This window comes from Castanea sativa, chromosome 1 (genome assembly GCF_040712315.1).
Source record: "Castanea sativa cultivar Marrone di Chiusa Pesio chromosome 1, ASM4071231v1".
Classification (NCBI taxonomy): Eukaryota; Viridiplantae; Streptophyta; class Magnoliopsida; order Fagales; family Fagaceae; genus Castanea; species Castanea sativa.
Window position 1 is genome coordinate 16116986 of NC_134013.1, and position 19550 is coordinate 16136535.

The following is a 19550-nucleotide window of genomic DNA, read 5'->3' on the forward strand; positions in this document are numbered from 1 at the left end:
ATTTAAATTAGTAATGATGTAACAAAATTCAATCCACTAATTTTAAAATTGTTCAGATTATTATAGGAACTCTATCAGAATATACTAAGAACTCTTACGGATCTTAATCCGTTGTCCAACAAACCCTACCCTTTAGTTGTTATTTATTTGAATGGAAATTTCCTTCTTTTTTTCCCCCTTTCTTTTGGATAGAAAAGTTGCAGTGCCATAACCACCTGGGTCATGTCCGCACACACACACACACACAAAATGAGATTGGGCAATCTCTGCAAAATTTCATCAGCATGGAGGCCATCACGGTGTAAGAAACCAACTCAAATTCCATGTTTCCAAGAACTAGTGCCTTCTTTTTACACTGATCTATTTAATCTTTTAACATAGTCACGGCCATTCGAATGAAATGCTACAGCAGGGAAATCACAAATGAAACTATAAAACATACTTCAATTTCATCAGTTCATGGGGGCGTCTAAAACTGATCTGAGAAATGCACATAGAGAACTAAATTAGCCAATGCTTGAATTAATATAATTTGGTATTTTGAACAGATCTAACACGGCCAAAATTAGTTCCAAACTAAACCTCCATGCCTCGATATCCTAAAATTAAATTCCTTCCCTGAAAATTGATTAACCGACCTTTAAGGAGTGGTTCAAACTGATCCCTGCTCAAAAGGGACACGTACAAAGAGTCGGCCATGCAGGCTAACAACAGCAGATGTCTGAAGTGGATCAATTCTCCCAGGTAAGCTAACCACCTGAAAACCACACCACAATAAAGTGTTTTAAAATAATATAAATACTGAAGGAAATAAATTAATCGGTCCTAAACATACCTAGATCAAATACTCATGCACACTGAATAAAATTCAGAATTGCTTGGAAATAAACTCAAAGTAAGTTTTAATTGATTAATGCATAACCCTTCCCACATATTGGTGAGTGAGTTTTACATGTTTATAATTTAAAAACAAATATAAATATATAGGGGAGGGGAGGGTGGGGTGGGGGGAGAAAGGAGTTAGAGAGAAGCAAGGTGGGAATTGGGAGACAGGATCAGCTCTACAAAAATTGAGGTGTAGAGAGAGAGAGGGAAACTAGACAAACTGGCATGATGGCTGTAATTTGGAGGTGGTTTAGGAGAAGATCCCCTTTCACAACGTGGATTTCCTCTCCAAGTCTTGAGAACCAAAGAAAAACAAAACACCAAAGAAGAAAAATGCACACAAGAATGCAAAGGAGTAATAGCTATAAAAAAAATAAAAAATTTAAAAAAAAATTTAAAAAAAAAAAAAGAATATACAAGAATGGAGAGGATAGCAGGTGATACAGCACAAAACTTTGAAAGAAACAGGAAAAAACAATAAGTAAAAAGATGACACCAGGGAGTCAACACCAAATAAAAGAAAAGGGATAAAAACCTAGGAGTCAAACACCTGATAAGTTATTAAGTAAAACAGGAGGACGTTCATGTGGTTCTCCCAACCAGTAAAATGAAGCTATTCTTGATCAGCTTATAATTTCAAAGTCCACATAGTCACTGAATACACAATTGTTTACTTGTATTGGTTAGGAGGACCACGTGTATGATCCAACACCTAGGTTGCTTGGATTCAACACCAAGACATTAGGAATTCCAACACAATTTTATTCATCAAATCAAGCATAATAATATAAGCTTTTAATGCCAAGAGTCTGAATCTCAACTGGCATAGCACTTCTTGGTGTTTCCAATATAGACATCTAGGGTTCAAATCCCCCCTTCCCCCAACTATTAAATTATAAAAAATAAAAACAATATTGATCTTCAAATAGGATTCCCCCACTACATACCAACTTTCAAACCAAGCAAGGAAAGGAAATTAAGTCCTAAACCAAGTAGGAAAGCAAATAATTCTTCGACCAATTACATAAATGCAAATAAAAATTAAATTGTAGAAATTAAAATAATGTCTAATAAATCAATCGTTCCAATGCTCCATGTCTAGCCACATAAATTCCTCTTGCATTCTACGTTCCCAAAACGGATTCTATCAAATATTTCACATTTTCTACATCCAGTGTCAGCAACAGCAGATAGAACAAAAAGTGGAGTTTCTTCAGTCAATGTCAAAGAAATACCTTTTTAAAGGGCGTAATGCCCCAAGGATTATCAAGCTGCTCCGGTTGACCAGTTATAACCAAACGTCCTGCTGGATCTGATTGAACTCGAACCTGCATGCACCAAAAACAAGACTGGCCATAAGTACAAGAGACTGAGTAGTACATGTGATAACATGATACAAATAAGGGATATAGGATTCTGAAATAGAAAGAAACAAAATAGATTTGGAGTATGGAAAATGATGAACCAACAGATTAGAATTTAAAGCATGATTATTGTTTCTCACAAATTTGACAATGCAAAAACCTTGGTATTTTTAGAATGCAGGAATTCATACCTCATACTTCAACACACACTAAACATAATGATATATTCACAAATAGCATATGGAAATTTCCAAGACTAACACACACACACACACACACACAAAAAAAAAAAAAAAAAGAGAGTTACTGTATTATAAGTAATACAATTCAACTGAATCTAACATATTTTCATAAAGAAAAGCATATAGTGATCCCATCACCATAAATATATAAGATCAACCAATCTAACATGTTTCTTTCTTTAGAAATGAAGATGCATAGACTGAAAATAAAGGCAGTAAGTAACACCATTAATAATGATATCTTCATATCAACAAAGTGTGCATGCAAATCCGGTCACATGTGATAAGCGATGGTGACCACCGATTTTTATACTATGTGTGAAAGTTCATAAACAAATGGAATGGAAATGAATGGGGATTTGTTTTCTCTTTTCTGGTATGTTTGGAAGTTAAGAAAAGAAAGAAAGGAAATCAAATAAATATATACTTTTACCATTATGCCCATTATATTTTATTTGTGTTCGAAAGAAATGAGGGGGGGGGGGGGGGGGAATATATGATTTCTCCTCAATTAATGAGGGGAACAGATCATTCCACCCAATTTTAGGCAACAAACATATAAGGGAATGGAATGGGCATTCTCTCATAGTAAGTCCATTACTTCCCACAAAATTCTAAAACAGGGGAATAAATGGAAAACTTCTTAAAATCCATCCCCCCCAAACCCCACCCAAAAAAAAACAAATACTCTTGTATGATTTTTTATTTAAATATATACTGATAAGATTAGTACTAAACACAATGGATCACAATGTAGATATCAATGGTCTTATTTACTGATGTGTGATTGTAATGGGGTCATCCAAAATATCCAAACAACTTCAAAATCTGTATCTGCCTTATATAAAATTAACTATGTGAATACCAGTGGCAACAACAGGCCGGTTGTCATTATAATTAAGTCTATTATAAATAAATAAATAAATAAAGCACCAAATAGAAGGATAAGACAGAGGATATCACTAAAGAATGCTTACCTCCTCACGTAGTAGCCCAGGGACTAGTGCATATACCTCAAAGCAATCTTTCTGAGCAGAGATACCATGGAAGTAGTCAGGATCCCAACAAAATATACCCAGCAATTTTATCATTTTTTGTAGCACTAATATTAGAAAAATAAAGCAAACACACTTACAGTTTCCCGCACATTAATCTTCACCCAATCAGCTGGGGGTCCAACGTCAACAACTGTCGTGATCAATCTACCAAATGAAAACCATTAGCCTTGATTTAATTAGGTTACACCAAAGGAGATTACTATGAAACATTATTGTGCATGCTTTGTTTTGAAAAATAGGACAGCTGGGATTTTTTTTATTTGTTGGTGGGAAGGGAGGAGGGGGGTTGTTAAATATTCGCTTGAGCCTTGAGTAGTATACATAGTTGCATATTGACCCCCCACCCCCTCTCACGACACAAGGATGGCAGTGACCTTAATGAATTTAACACATTATGGCCTTTATATGAGGTAAAAGAGCTCTGAGATGATTCTTAAAGATTTAGAGCCCAACAAGCAAAAGTTACTTTTCCTTGTATTCTAATTTATTTTTTGAGGCCTTAGAATACACACAAAGAAATATCCTTGACTGATTTTATGCATCAAATCAATTCAGTGCTTAGCATTCACATTCACATTCCATAGAGGAATTTTTTTCACCAGTAAGGTACATCTAACTTCATGTGTAACATCCCTTCAAAAAAAAAAAAACTTCATGTGTAACAACAAAAAAGATATGCAATGAGTGCTTATACATGATTTTTTTGTAATGGAAGTACATAAGATGATTCAAGACACCATAAGAAGAAAAATCAATTGCTACAAAGAAATCATATTACCAAATGACCCAGTAAACACCTGTCAACACCCTCAAATAAAATGTCCAAATTACATACAATCTAGAAAGAGGGGAAACCAACTTTTTAAAGAAGAAAGAAGAGGAAAAAATTGGGAGGCTTAACTGCTTATCTACTTCAACAATTGCAGCTTTCTCAGCATGCTCCAATCCAGTCGGTGTCTTGTGTTTGAGTGAACCTGGCTCAAAAGAACAATACAAATGGAGAATACAGTTTAGCATAAAATAAAGATTGACAAGAAAGATCTGTTTTAGTAGGGACTATGGAGCATACCGATACTTTTGAGATTCTTTTCACGCTTTAGTGTAGAATTTAAGTTCTTGTCCTGTCCAGAGAAATAAAAATAAATAAGAAACCACCACTGTACTGCTTTGGATAATGCAGAAATTTGCTACAAGTACAAAAAATAAAAAATTTAACAATAATAACAAGCTAGGCTTTAAAGTTTTTAACAGACCTTAATAATAGGCTCAGCAACCTCACCATATCCAAGAAGACGCTGTGAGTGCCAACCTTGCATTGCACGAGCTGCAGCATCCCGTCGTGCCCTACCTGATCCAGGAGGTTGGTAGCCACCTCCCTGAAGAAACTCAAGAGAGTTAAATTTATGAAGAAAGAGGAAATGGTTAAATAAAAATTTGCCAGTGGGAAAATCAACACGTATACATGCATGGGACAAAGAATCAGGAATATAAGTAGTCAACTAGTTGACTTTTTTTTTTTTTACTAAAAAAATCTAGTTAAATAGGTTCTAGGTCAGATCCCCACTATATAAGTTAGCTAGTAGAATACCTTCACTCTTCTTGTTAAGGACTATAAGTTTGTCAAGGACTTTTATAATTTTCTCAAAACCATGCATTCTATGTTGGTGTAAGCAATCATCATTTTATGCTTATTGACTTCCTAATAAACAGGGATGAACTAGAGCTACATGCATTCAATCCGTACACTGGCACATGCCAGTGCCACATGTACCACCTAGCAAAGTAAACATAACATGTAGCAGTGCTGATGGGCTCTAAAAGAGATAAATCCTCTTTTTCAACATTAAAGGGGTTTTTCTTTTCTTTCTTTCTTTTTTTTGGGGGGGGACATTAGTTGTGTGACTTGCCTCTAAAGAGTGGGGAACCAAAAAAAATTCTAAAGAATTAAAATACAGAGAAACTAAATTCTACCTCCTTTTCAACTCTTGCAGACAGAGGGAGGGATCCAGCGAGTTGAAGCTCACCAGTTTGCCTCTTATTCTTTTCATATTCCAAAAGTGCCTGCACAAAATGAAAATAATGAGGGAAAAAAAAAAAAAAGAAGAAGACAGGATCAAATCATGCAAATTGTTTCAAAGATAGCAACTTGATATGATGACTGAGACACACTTTGTAAAATATAAAGCTAAGAAATAGACTGTAATGATAATGGTTTCATTTTCATTGCTGTCCAAATTCCCTGTGACAACATAAATTTTAATCCATTCAAGCTTGATGCAATCCCTATATGATTTAGAGAATAAATGAATTTAAGAAGGTAAATATGAGAGTTAGTTCATACTAATTAGCAAGAACACCCACATTCAACCCCTGAAAGAAAGGGAGAGAAAAAATCGCAAACATTAGGTGCAATTTCATTCATTCATTGACAAAATGCTACTATTTAAACTTCAGCAAATCTTTAAATAATATAACATAATGTTGCCCTAGCAAAGACGAAATGACAACCACTAATTCAGATTTAACCTAATGATTTGAAATCTGTCCTAGATTATTCAAAACTAATTAAAGTGGTGTAACTTATTATTGGTCACATGGCTCACACAAACTTCACATGAAAACTTAAGAGCCTAATATAAATATCAAGCTTTAAGACACAAACAACCACTAAAAGAAGCCAAGGTTGATCACACTAGCTAACTTATGGACTTCGAGGCTTCCTTTAGATGCTTAGCCTAGGAAGCACCTGCACGGATATGGGCACAGGTATGGTATGGCAACACAGCAATTTTAGGAGAAAGTAAGGCACGGGTATGGCGGGGATACGTATATTGATTAATTAATTTTATACCCTATTAAATGTTATCACGTGAAAGGAACACAAAACAAAGAAAGTAAAAAGAAATAGGCTAAAATGCAAAACCTACCCTCTAGTTTCACCACTTATTATTATTTATTTCTTAATTATAAAAAATATATAAATTTAAAAATTTAAAAAAAAAAAACAGAATTTAAAATAACCAAACAATGTCGTCCCTACCTCTCATATGAAAAACACGAAATAGAAACCCCACCACCAAAATCCCTAGCCTAACCCAATATCTGTGAGGGAGAATGAGGGAGAAAGAGAGATAGAGAGGGAGAAGGAGACTGAGAGGGAGAGGGAGAGACAGATAGAGAGGTGGAGGAGATCGGCCTGAGAGAAGGAGAGAGATCAAGAGAGAGGAAACTGATTTTGGGTGTAAAGGATGCTCTCAAAACCCAGCATTTCAGGTTAGGATTTTTACTCCTTTTTCCCCCTCTCTTTTTCTTTTCTTTTTTGATAAGTAAGAATGTTATATAAACGAATGGCTACTCTATGCATGAAAAACATAGAGCAGACCCAGAAAATACAAGAAGAAAAAAATAGAGAAAACATAAAAGAAAACCAGTCAACATATTAATTACAAAAGAGAAAGAGAACTAAGAAAAAAATGGAGAGAATCACTAGTCGTGAGTCCCCATGCCCGAGACCAATCAAAAAGAGTCCCACTAAAAGAAGCAAGCATCTGATCACCAGAACTATCCAAATCCTCAAAAGTCCGCCGATTCCATTCCATCCAAATACACCATAAGATGCACAATAGAACTAAGTTCCAAATCTAAGACGAATGCTTCCTAAACCAATTCCACCAGCCAAAAAGCAAATCTGGGATCAATTTAGGTATAACCCAAGACAAACCAAAAGTTATTAAGGCAAAGCTCCACAACCGATGAGTCATCTCACAATGAAGAAGTAAATGGTCTACTGTCTCTCAACAATGTCGACACATAATGCACCAGTCTACAAAATCCAATCACATCAATCTCAAGTTATCACATGTTAGGATCTTATTCCAAGCTACACACCAAATAAAAAAAGAAACCCATCTAGGTGCCTTTACTCCATATACCTTTCCAAGGAAAGACAATTGAGGGAGAATCCTGCAATTTGTTATAATACGACCGAATGTCAAACTCTCCATTAGGTTTCAACTTCCATCTCATCCAATCTCCAACATCCAGAAGAGGAGTATTAGCTCCCAATATACGAAGAAAATGCAGCCCTTCATCCATCTCCCAATCATTAAGCTCTCGACTAAAACGAACATCCCAAATTCTTCTATCCTCCGCCTCCTGCCTTGATAAAGAAGCTTCTACAGATGCCTCCTTATCAATGGCAATACCATACAGCCCTTGGGAAAGCCAATTGGAAAGGTTGATCCTCATACCACTCATCCTGCCAAAATCTCACTCTATTCCTCAACCCAACAACAAACTGACAATTTTTTCTAAAATCCTCTCATCCCATACGAATACCTCTCCACAAACCACACCCATGAACTCCCCTACCTAGCTTTGAGGTCCATCCCCCCCATTCCTCCCCATATTTTGAAACTACCACCCTCCTCCATAACCAATCCTCTTCCTTCCCAAACCGCCACAACCATTTCCCCAATAAGGCTTTATTGAAAGTAGTAAGTTTTCTTATCCCCAAGCCACCGTTAGCTATAGGCGCACAAACTTTATCCCATCCTACCAAATGAGTCTTGCTATCACCCCATAGAAAATCCCTTAGCAACTTTTCAATTTTATTAGCCACATAAGAAGTAATGGTGAATAGAGATAGAAAATAGGTAGGAAGACTAGATAACGTACTATTGAGTAACATCAATCAACCCCCTTTAGACAAATACAACTTCTTCCACCTGGCTAATTTTCGCTCAATTTTTTCCAAAATGGGATTCCAAATTGAAGGGGAGTTATGTGAAGTCCCCAACGGCATGCCATAATAAAACATAGGCAAAGTTCCAACTCTACAACCCAGCCCAAAATTTCAGCCAAGGCATGCATATCATCAACCTCCCCTATTGGAACCATTTCACTCTTGTGCACATTGACCTTCAAACCTGTTACCGCTTGAAAACTAAGTAACAACAACCGAATATGAAGAATTTGCTCCACATCTGCATCACAAAATAGGATAGTATCGTCTACAAACAATAGATGTGAAACACTTTCCCCACCACCCCTCCTACCCTCAACTTTAAAACCATGGATCAAGCCAGCTCCCTCCACTCTTCTCAACATCCTACTGAACACCTCCATCAAAATCAAAAACAGCATAGGAGATAGCGGGTCCCCTTGTCTTAAACCCCTTGATCTACCAAAAAAATCAGCTAGAGACCTATTAATCAAAACAGAGAACTGAATTATGGATGAACTATGGATATACAAGTACGGATCCACTTACACCACTTCACTCCAAAACCCATTCTATTCAACAAATCCAGCAAAGCCTCCCAATTCACATGATCATAGGCCTTCTCAATATCAAGTTTGCAAATGACTCCAGGAACCCTACTCTTCCCTCGGCTATCCACACACTCATTCGCAATAAGAACCGAGTCAAGGATTTGTCTCCCACCCACAAAGCTATTCTGAGTCTCAGAAATCAACTGATCTAAAGCCACTCTCAAACGATTTGCCAAAACCTTAGCCAAGATTTTATACACACTCCCCACCAAGCTAATAGGCTAGAACTCTCTAATATTAAAGGCATCATTCTTTTCAGGAATTAAAGCAATGAAGGTAGCATTAAGGGATTTTTCAAACTTACAATATTGAAAAAACTCTTCAAAGACTGCTAAGACGTCTTTCTCCACTACTCTCCAACAATGATGATAAAACGCCATAGTAAACCCATCCAGACCTGGAGCTTTGTCCCCCTACAAGTCACCTATGACTTAAATTATCTCCTCTCTTTCAAACTTCCGTTCAAGCCAAACCCTCTCCATATCCCCAATACAATCAAACTCCAAACCCTCCACAAAAGGCCTCCACCCTTCAGACTCCTTGTACAAATTTTTATAAAACTGGACTACTTGATTAGTTACCTCATACAAATTTTTATAAAACTGGACTACCTGATTAGTTACCTCAGATTCCTCCTCAAAAACCACCCCATCCACCTTTTCCCCCTCTCTTTGCCATGTCCCAACCATGTCCGATTATATTAAATTAAAAAAAAATTAAAAAGGAAGGACACACGTGCAACCATGTGCCAGGCGTACGTCGTGCCCCATACATGTACGACACAGGCACGACAAGAAAATTGCCATGTCCGTGCTTTCTAGTGCTCAGCATGCTTTATAGAAGATTCCCATACTCAATTAAATATCAACTTTATTCAAACATCTACACCATTTTCAAACAGTGTTTGAGAGAGAGAGAGAAATAAAACTAAAATCATTAATGAGAATTTCCAACATAAATACCTAAACCATTACAAACTCCTATATTAAATTTCCTCTTGCCTAAAAAAATTCAAAAATGCAGTCATCATTGTGATGAAGGTCTATCCACCAAGTCATGCATTGCCAAAAGAAAGATGCATAATTGATAATGATTTAACTTGACAGACATTACCTTCTCATAAAAAATGCGGAATGTCCAAGAGACTGTTGTACAGGTCCTGAAAGAGAGGGATAAGTTCATGGAAAGAATATGGGAAAATATTACCTTTTGTAAAGCTAACAAACCCAAACATATAAAGAACAGCTACAGCAGAACAGTTAAACTTCCATATATGAAAGCCATACGATTTGTAAATGATTTATTAGAATAAAATTGTCCAAGCCATTCCTTACTTGGGGGGATGGAAAGACTCTCCTACTTGCCGCCACAACTTGGATGCAGTCACCTGCAGATACCCACAAAGTGAAAGCAGCTTAGTTAAATTATGATAGCATAACTTATTATTCTAGTATTAAACATTTAATCACAAAACAATTAGTCCAGCACGAGAGTTGCATCAAAGCTTCAAATTTCATTCATCAAATTTATAATATTGGAACTCAAACCAGGGTTCAGCCAACTTTTGAACATTCCACAGTAACTAAAATAAAGGAACGTAGGTGAGGACTGGGATGCATCATTTGTCAACAATATGAAACATTGTACAAATTACATAAAAATATAAAACAAAACAAAACAAAACGTTCATGTATACTAGAGATACCCATAAGCATGTACACTGACAGGAATTTACCTAATAGCAACAGCAATCAAGCCCTTAGTCTCAAAAATTTTGGAGTTGGCTATGGATCCTCAACAATTAAGTCAGGGTCAACCACATATATTCTTTTTCTACCATTCTATTCTATTCGAAGTCATACTCTCTGTTATTTTCTTAATTGAAATGTCCTTTTTACTACTTCTACAAAAGTGATTTTCTGTCTTCCTCTACCTTTTTTTGTTTACTCAACTTGAATCAACTTACTCTTTCTCACCGCTACATTAATAGCTCTTCTCTAAACATGACCAAACTAAAAAAATTACTCATTTTTGTAAAACCCAATAAAATCTCATAAGAGGATGTTTGGCATGTCATAGAACCTAACCAAGAAAAAAATATAACCAATTTAAAATAGTTTTCAGTTTGGAAACACTTTAGATTCAAAAAATTAATTCAAAATTAGACCAGATGTATTCCCATAAAAAACTAGTTTTAAATTTAGTTTTTTCGAATGCACATTCCCTCTAAAAATTTAGTTTTTAAATTTTGGTGTTTTCACATGCATATTTAAAAGGCACGCACACAATAGTTTTAGTTGAACCAGTTTTGTGATTTGCCAAACACACACACACACATACTTCGATTGAAATTGTTTTATTTTGCTTCACAGCTTATATCAAAATTGAACCAGTTTTGTGATTTGCCAAACACCCCAAAAATTTTACTTAATAGGATTTCAACTTGAGCTCAAAATTCTACAAAACGAAAAATAAGACTCAATTCCATAATCATCAATGCTAATGAAATATACTTAGCAAAAGGAAAAGGCAAATATAAATTATATATTTTTAAATATTTGCAAATGGAAAGAGATAGAGAAAAAAAAAATGCATACTTGTTTCACACAAGTGAGACCAGCATATATTGCAAGAGCAAGCTTTTGTTACTACAAGGGGGAGCTACAATTTAAAAAGGACAAAACTAATGTGTCCAAATCATTCAAAAGCCAAGGAAATCATTCCCAATTTTGCCTCATTTAAATTAGAAAAAAGCTTGGATTTTCTAATCACAAATCAGTCAATCTGTTGAGCAGTCTAGCACAAACCATTGGACATATATATATGCACCTCCATATGTAACCCAAAATGTCTTTTAGATGTAAATGTAGGTTAATAGCTCTGTAGCCTCATCATATGCAACCTTCATTAATTATTAAATTACTATAGTAATTATGCTCAAAAGGCATCTTCTTCCCTTGCAAGAGCAAGGTAGGTGAGGTTGTGAGTTCATGACCCACAAGGTGCATCTGTAACTTATCAATAAAAAACAAAATTACTATTAATACAGTAATAGCTTTTAAATGCTTTTCAAGATGTAGATTGCAAATAAACTATGTTCCTTCAAGTATCCAACATTTACTAAAAACAAAAAAAAAAGTCTGTTATGCAAATGACTTCATCACAAATCAAGTCACTGGTGCAACTTTTCCAGAATTGCAATCAATGAAATTCCTTTAACAATATCTTTTACAAACATCTGAATCAATACAGTTTGGGATGTTCAGTTCTAGGTAAGATGTCAGTCTCCTTCAATAACACCTCACATAAATTGAAATGGCTATAAAATACTCAATTACAAACAGAATCTTCTCTCAGTTAACTTCTTATGAATATAATTGTCTATTCCTCGAGCTATGAAGGTTCTAAGGGAAAACAAAAGATAACATAGGATTTAAAATGGAAGACAATCAAAGAAAAATCAACACCAGATTTGTGCTATCCAATATTTGCATAAAAAAATGAGGTAATCCCCAAAGAGATTGGTATTGAAGCCCTAAATTCTGAATCATAAATTTTGAGAGTTATAATTACAGTGAGCAAAAGGGGGTCTACTAGGAAAGATCTATACTGAATTTGATAGATAAAATATATATTAATGGATCACCACTTAACCATCCTTCTAATTTTGATGGCACGAACAATCTAATATCTTGTGCATACAATCTCCGGTTTAAGATTATAAGAACTAATAATACATACTGCACTAAACTTAAGCCACCTCATTAATATCTCACAGCCCCTGATGTCTTAAACCAAGATATTCTCACCAATATGATCACATTCATATGATCAGTTTGAATTCTCAAAAAACATGGTGATATTCCAAAACAGGTGACACCAGTTGCTTGATCTACATTGGAAGCATTACCAGTTACCATCAAAAGTAAAAAAGGAAAAACTAACACCTCAGAATGTAAGGGTACTGATCAAGCAAATGTAGACATTCTGCTTTCTGCTTTTGATTTGATAATCTCTAATAATTATTTCAATTCCGTATTTGTTTCTCTACGCAAGATGAAGCAGTTATATTTTGAATAAGAATTTAATCCAGTTGTTTGAATCTTCAATAAATAATTCTATACAATACACAAACTACAAATTGAGTTAGAATTTAACTGAATTAGCACTAGTTACCAAGTTAGGTCCAAACTACCACTATCCTCCTTTTTTATCTTTATCCTCATATAAAATCATTCCTCCCACTAAGCACTCAAGCAGCATAACAGACCTACTCAGCAAACCTGCACCAGAACTCAATGGCGCTAGGCTGTGTGGGCAATAGATCCATAGTAGTCCTTACCATATTCCCTGGCCTCCCAGTTTGCAGGGACTCATCATCTGCCATCAAAAACCCCCCTTAAACATTTCACTCAAAAATCCCTTCTTGCTCTTATTGCTCGACAACGGAAAGTAAGAACAAGCCTAAAATAGTTATTCAACATTGCACCCATTCAATCTGAATACCAAATTCCACCAAAAATAGATATGGACGAGCCAGAGCAACATGCTTTTGATTGTCTCTTCTACTGGCTTTTATAATATGACAATCTATTGAAGCATTGGAATAAATTTGAGCTATTATGATTGCTAAAAATTTGTGGAATATGAAGAAAATGGTAATAATGACTGAATTGGATCATTTCGTATTGAGTTCCACACAATGCAAATGGACAAAATTTAATTGAATTTAATTTTTTTCCAAAAAAATGAACTGAAAAAGCCAATTATTTCAACAAATTTGTATTAATTCAACATCCATTCAATCCTATCAATATCTGGTTCCCAATGGAAGAAATAAAATCTGAAGTTTTTGACAAAAGGGAAGAGTAATTACTCTCTTTTTTCCTTGGCTTCTATTTATATCTCTTAACAAGCCAATTACACAATTTTTTTTAATCCTCTAAAGAGTCATCACATTGACTGCATATGCTTGGTCAATTTTTTCCACTAAGATTTAACATTTATCACTTACCTAACGCATAGAGTTAGAAGCAATTAATTTTTCAAATATGCATTTGGATGCTAATTGCTTATTTATTGAAACTACTATAGAAATAGAGGGGAATTTTTTTTGGTGGGACCCACCAAAATAAACTCAAAAGGCCCAAAACGCTGCCTTTTTCTTTTGCACTTGGCAGGCCATATATCAAATATGTAACCAGTTGAATCTATGCCTATCACACTGCACTCCAGATTAAGTAGTAACAACAACATTTCATGAATCATTACTCCACATCCTAGATTGATAGTGATTTGTGCATAGCAAATGCATTTTCTTATGTATTATTAAATATATGCCTCATTTGCATTAAATCAATCTGTTTCATTATTAAGCTTATGTATCATTAAATATAGGCATCACTTGCATTAATCTGTTTAAATTGATATAATTATTAAGTGGTTTTTCTGAAAATAACCAGAATACGTCTATTTAGAAAAGCACTGCAATTTTACTTGCCATTGCCTGCTGAAGCTCAAAACAACAAACAGCAGCTGTACAAGAGCCTGAAATATATAAATAATTAATAACATAGGAAGATGAATGCATACCAGCTCGTAGCCACCCAATCTAATAACAGCTCTCCATAACCTACAACCATAAAAAGCATGCATACAGCAAGAATGTAATAAAAGTAACGCCAAACACAAAAATCCCAGATTCAAAACAATCATCACCGGAAACTTACTTAAGGCAATTTAGCGGCTCTCCATAAAATTTAGGGGCTTTAAATTCCAAAGCATTCTCCCTATGGAAACGCTCCAGCTCCTTCATGAATGCAGCTTGATCCTGTGGCGTCCCCCATTCATCGGCCTCAGACATCTGCAAATCAAGCACAAAAATAAGTAATATGCTCAAAGACTCAAAATTTACCACTGCTCCAAACCGTTAATTTAACAATCAAATAAATTGGGCATCGGGATTTCACTTGGGAGGAGTACCTCTACATCACTCAACCATAAATTCTTATTCTGTGCTACTGGGGTTGAGAATTCCACAGCGGAAACAGGTGCAGCAGGCGCTTCCAGATGAATTTCAATGCGGGCATCAGTGCCATTGCTGCTTTTATTCTCTACTGGTTCCTTAACATCAGCAGCGCCATTGCTTTTATTCTCTACAGGCTCCTTAACATCATTGCTTTTATTTTGCACCGGCCCCTTAACATCATCACCGTCAATTTTCTCATCCTCAGCCATAACTTCATCATCAGGAGCAGCATCAACCATAACCTGATCATCACTACTACCCAATTCAACACTCTTATTCTCCTCCTCCACCACCTCATTTGCCCCAACAACTTTATCCGAGTTCCCATTTTCTCTAGGGTTTTGATTTTCCATAGAGACAGTAGAATCATCTTGCTGTGGCTCTCGCTGTTGAAGTTGAACTTCAACATTCGCATCCACAAGGTCGATATCAGAATCTTTGGCCATATTTTGATCCAACTTTTCGTTATCCTCCATTTCCCCTTTTACGGTTTCTACAGTACGAAACTGAAATATATATATTATATATTACATTATAATTTAACTATAATAAAATACATTACTGTAACGTTGTTGGCAAAATAAAAAAAAAAACACATAAAGCAAGAAAACGACATTCATTGATCCACCAAATTTTAAAAAAATAAAAAAATTTTAAAAAAAATAAAGTATTTTTACAGTTCCGCTTTTTTTGATAAAAAGCCACCGAAAATCGAAACCCTAGTTCCCCGTTTGGTTTCTGATACAATAAGGTGAAAAAGATGAATGCTTTTAACCAAAAAAAAAAAAAAAGGGGGAAACAAAAGCCAAATTTTGAGTGCTTTGACTTAGTTTCCCTCTTCTTCTTTTTTCTCCATAGCCAAACAGAGCTTCGAATGAGTTTTAAAAAGGCGATAAGAAAAAAAACAAAAACGGTTATAAAAATTCTAAAGCAAAACGAGGGTGAAAATGAAAGCTTGCCTGTGCAGGGAGTGATTCTAAGGGCACATCAGGGGAAAACTTTTTTTATTTTCTCGAGAAAGAGGAAGACGAAGAAGCAAGCGGACCTTCCAGTTCAAACGGCGTCGTCTTAGGGTTTTGGCAGTTAAGAGAAAAATGCAGGTATAGGGAGTGTGAATGTGAAAGATAAGAGAGAGAGAGAGAGAGAGAGAGAGAGAGAGAGAGAGTACAGTAATAAAAGTGGGGTTTTGTAATTGTGAGAGAATTTTCTTATCTAGGAGAAGAATACATAGAAAGTAAGGTGTTCATGGCATGTACGGTACAGGTGGATTTTGAATTGCCGGTGTGAGGACTGTGAGAGAGAGAGAGAGAGAGAGAAAGGGAGAGAGAGAGTTTAGAAAGACGAATCGAGGCCGCAGAAACCCACGGCGGTCAGAGCGTGTTTCTGCTGCTTTTGGAGCTCAAAATTGCCTTTGACTCGACGCACTGATTAACACCTGTACTTTATTTATTTATCGACCGAAATTACCATATTAATGTCCCTTTTGCCATGACACTCACTTTATTATCCATTTGGAGTGTTTGCGTGCGAGGTCATATATGTACTCAAATCGAATATGGTATAGAGCGGCTCCATAAGACCATCCTCTCGTTGCGAGATCCAATCCACAATAAAGGCAATGGCAAAGAATTTTATCCAAATGATTCGTTAAGAAATATAAGTTAAAACAAAATTTAATTAAAATAAAACTTGACTATATCGAGTTACCAACAAAAAAATAAGCAAATGCATAAAATTTTATAATTTGTTTCTACGAGTTTTCATATTTTGAATCATTACAAACTTTCTATATTTCCTAAAAATTAAATTATATAAAGTTATATCATGTTTATACTATACATACACACATTCGCACACATCACAATTTACACAAAAAAATTATTAAAAAAATTGTTCATAATCAATATTAAACACACTCACACATATAATAAAATTTTTTAATAATATAGACACTCGCAACTCACAAATATTCACTCTTTATTCTTAGAGTTGAAGATACCAAGATAGTCAAATAATTAATTGAGGTGAGATGAAATTCATGAGAGAGAGATCTATATGATCTGTGCTGTTATTTGGTTTTAGGATGGGTTGATCTATGTTGTTTTAGTTTTGGACTGGGTTGGCCTATTTTATTGTTTAGTTTTGAGTTGGACTTATCTGTGATTAGAGCGTTCAAAATTTAAGTCAGAGTGTTCAAAAATATTTTTTAAAGCAAAGTAAGCTAATAAAAAAATATTTTATTATATAGTATTTTTATTTTCAAGTTAAGGGGTTCATCTGAACCCCTGAACAACACTTAACGTCGCCCCTGAATAAAGGATCCACACGTTTTCATTGGGGTTTTGTTGAAATTGTCTTATAAGATAAATTTTCAACGAGATTTTAACACATTGTGTTTAGATGGAGGAATATGAGAAAAGAAGATGATTGGAATGAACTAAATGTTTTATCTATATATTTATGACGACGAGGCTTTGATCTTGTGCATTGGAGCATTGGACAAGCCACAAGACTAACACGTGGCCAATTTTAGAGACTCATCGTGTTTATATCGTGTTTAGAGACATTTGGTGCTTCACTAAACCAAATAGAAGCCAAACCATGTTTATAATCTATATGTATGTCCATGTCTATATGGACGAAGTTTTTCAAAATATTCCTCCAACCATGTGGCAATTGGAGAGATTATACATGTATACTTTTAGCACATGACATGTTTAACAGTTATGTAACTTAATTAAATTATTTTATAATTTCCTAGCTAAACATTAACCCATTGTGTTTAGATGAAGGAATACAAGAAGAGAATATTATTAGCATGAACTAAATGTTTCATCTGTATATTTATGACAATGAAGCTTCGATCTAATGCATTGGGCACTAGATAAGCCACGAGACTAACACATTTAATTTTAGAGACATATTGTGCTTGTATCACGTTTAGTGCTTCACTAAACCAAATAGAAGTCGTGGGTTCCAGTTAATTCAACTAATAAAGTCTTTAATAGTTAAATAAGAGATCTGGAGTTCAATTTTCAACTACACAAAACAACGATTGGTGTCTTGGTTTGATGATAAGGAGCTATCATCAGAAGTGAACATCATAGGTTGAAACTATTTAAAAACAAAAACAAAAACAAATAGAAGTCAAACCCTATCTATAATCCATATGTATGTCCATATCTATATGGACAAAGTTTTGCGAAATATTCATCAAACTCACTACATGGCAATGGAAAGATTATTCACATGTTCTTTTATCATATGACATGTTTAACGGTCATGTAACTTGTTTTAATTATTTAATTAACTCATTGCGATTTAATACATGTATATGGTCTTATAAATCGTTACATAACGAGTTAGAGATAAATTCTTTAACATAGTTTGGGTGAAAACCTTATCATATAAATTTAAAATATATATATTTTGAATGACATTTTATAATATTGTCATCTGGTTTTTTTTTTTTAATACAATCAACATTTTTGAAGTTTAGACTAATACCAACTAAAGATATTTCAAAACTAACCAATTTGCTCTCTAAAGCATTTCTTATTTTTCTCCTTTCTCACGGTGATTATAGACCAAGTTGGTCAATTTTGAAATATTTTAGACTTAGCTAGCATTAGCCAAACCCTATAATTGTTGACTGCATTTTACCATTTTATTTTATTAAAAAACTAGGTTTAATCTTATCTTAAAAAAACACCTAACTAAATAAGGTAATTTTTTTTGACAAAAAGGTAACTTTTAAAAAAAATTCTATAATTTGACTTCTAATTTGTTACTACTTTTTAATTAAATGTATAATTCTAATTCATCTACACGTCTATGTTAAATATAGATAAAGTATTTTCACATTGTTCCTTTGACCCACTATGTGGTATTCAGAAATGTTATCTTTGTGTACTGATTTATTTAAATAATTTAATGACTCGTATGATTTAATATATATATACACATGATGATAGTACAAAATTTGGCCTTCCAAACCTTTGTTAGTAAGGCCGCGTTTGGTTGGACGGTAAATCAATTTCAGAAAATATTTTTCGCATTTGCGTGTGTTTGGTTCAATGGAAAATTTGGTCAAACTAAAAATCACTTCCACATTGACCGTAAAATAACCCTCTCCAGCTGTAAATCAATTTCCGTTTCTATTTTACCTTGAAATACAATTTTTCAGACTGAAAATAGAAAAGGAGAGAGAGAGAGCAACGGTAGTCACACCAGAAAAGAGAGAGAGAGCTAGAGGGAGATCGCCGAATCCGGTCAGATCACGCCGGTGAAGCTTAGATCGTCATCCTCAACCCAAAGCCCCGCCGTCGAGCTCGCGCGAACGAGATCGAGGCGCGAGATCGTGCTGTCGATTGCTCACCGGCGAGATCGAGGCGCCATAGAACTCGCGCCGTGAAATCGCACCGACCGCCGTGAGATCGGACCGGATTTGCGATGTGAGATCGCGATGTGAGATCTCTTCCTCCTCCCTCTCTCAGTTTGACCGAATGATTTATGTGGGAATGGTGTTGTTTTGATTTTTGTTTGTTTAACAGTTGATGTATTACAATTTTATATTATAAAATTTGTTTGGAAGCTGGGAAAATGGCTGAGAAAATGTGAGAAACTAGTAGAAAATTTG

The 19550-nt window shown here is 34.9% G+C and overlaps 1 protein-coding gene across 3 annotated transcripts; it reads right to left on the reverse strand.

The window, feature by feature from the left end:
* Positions 1 to 304: 304 nt before the first annotated feature.
* Positions 305 to 16420, reverse strand: LOC142615715 (AT-rich interactive domain-containing protein 5-like). 3 transcript variants are annotated; one of them, XM_075788506.1, is made up of 15 exons: positions 15871 to 16329; positions 14866 to 15417; positions 14613 to 14746; positions 14476 to 14515; positions 10218 to 10270; positions 9997 to 10042; positions 5521 to 5610; positions 4803 to 4925; positions 4619 to 4670; positions 4451 to 4523; positions 3627 to 3693; positions 3469 to 3519; positions 2121 to 2213; positions 639 to 757; positions 305 to 480 (listed from the first exon to the last, which is right to left on the reverse strand). In XM_075788506.1, the coding sequence occupies exons 2-14, from the start codon at positions 15385 to 15387 to the stop codon at positions 653 to 655; spliced, it is 1449 nt and encodes a 482-aa protein (XP_075644621.1). In that variant the 5' UTR covers positions 15388 to 15417; positions 15871 to 16329; the 3' UTR covers positions 305 to 480; positions 639 to 652. The 3 variants fall into 3 exon arrangements, with proteins under 3 accessions (XP_075644621.1, XP_075644602.1, XP_075644611.1); XM_075788487.1 differs by having other exon boundaries at positions 305 to 757; positions 15871 to 16420; XM_075788496.1 differs by having other exon boundaries at positions 305 to 757; positions 14866 to 15404; positions 15871 to 16327.
* Positions 16421 to 19550: the final 3130 nt, after the last annotated feature.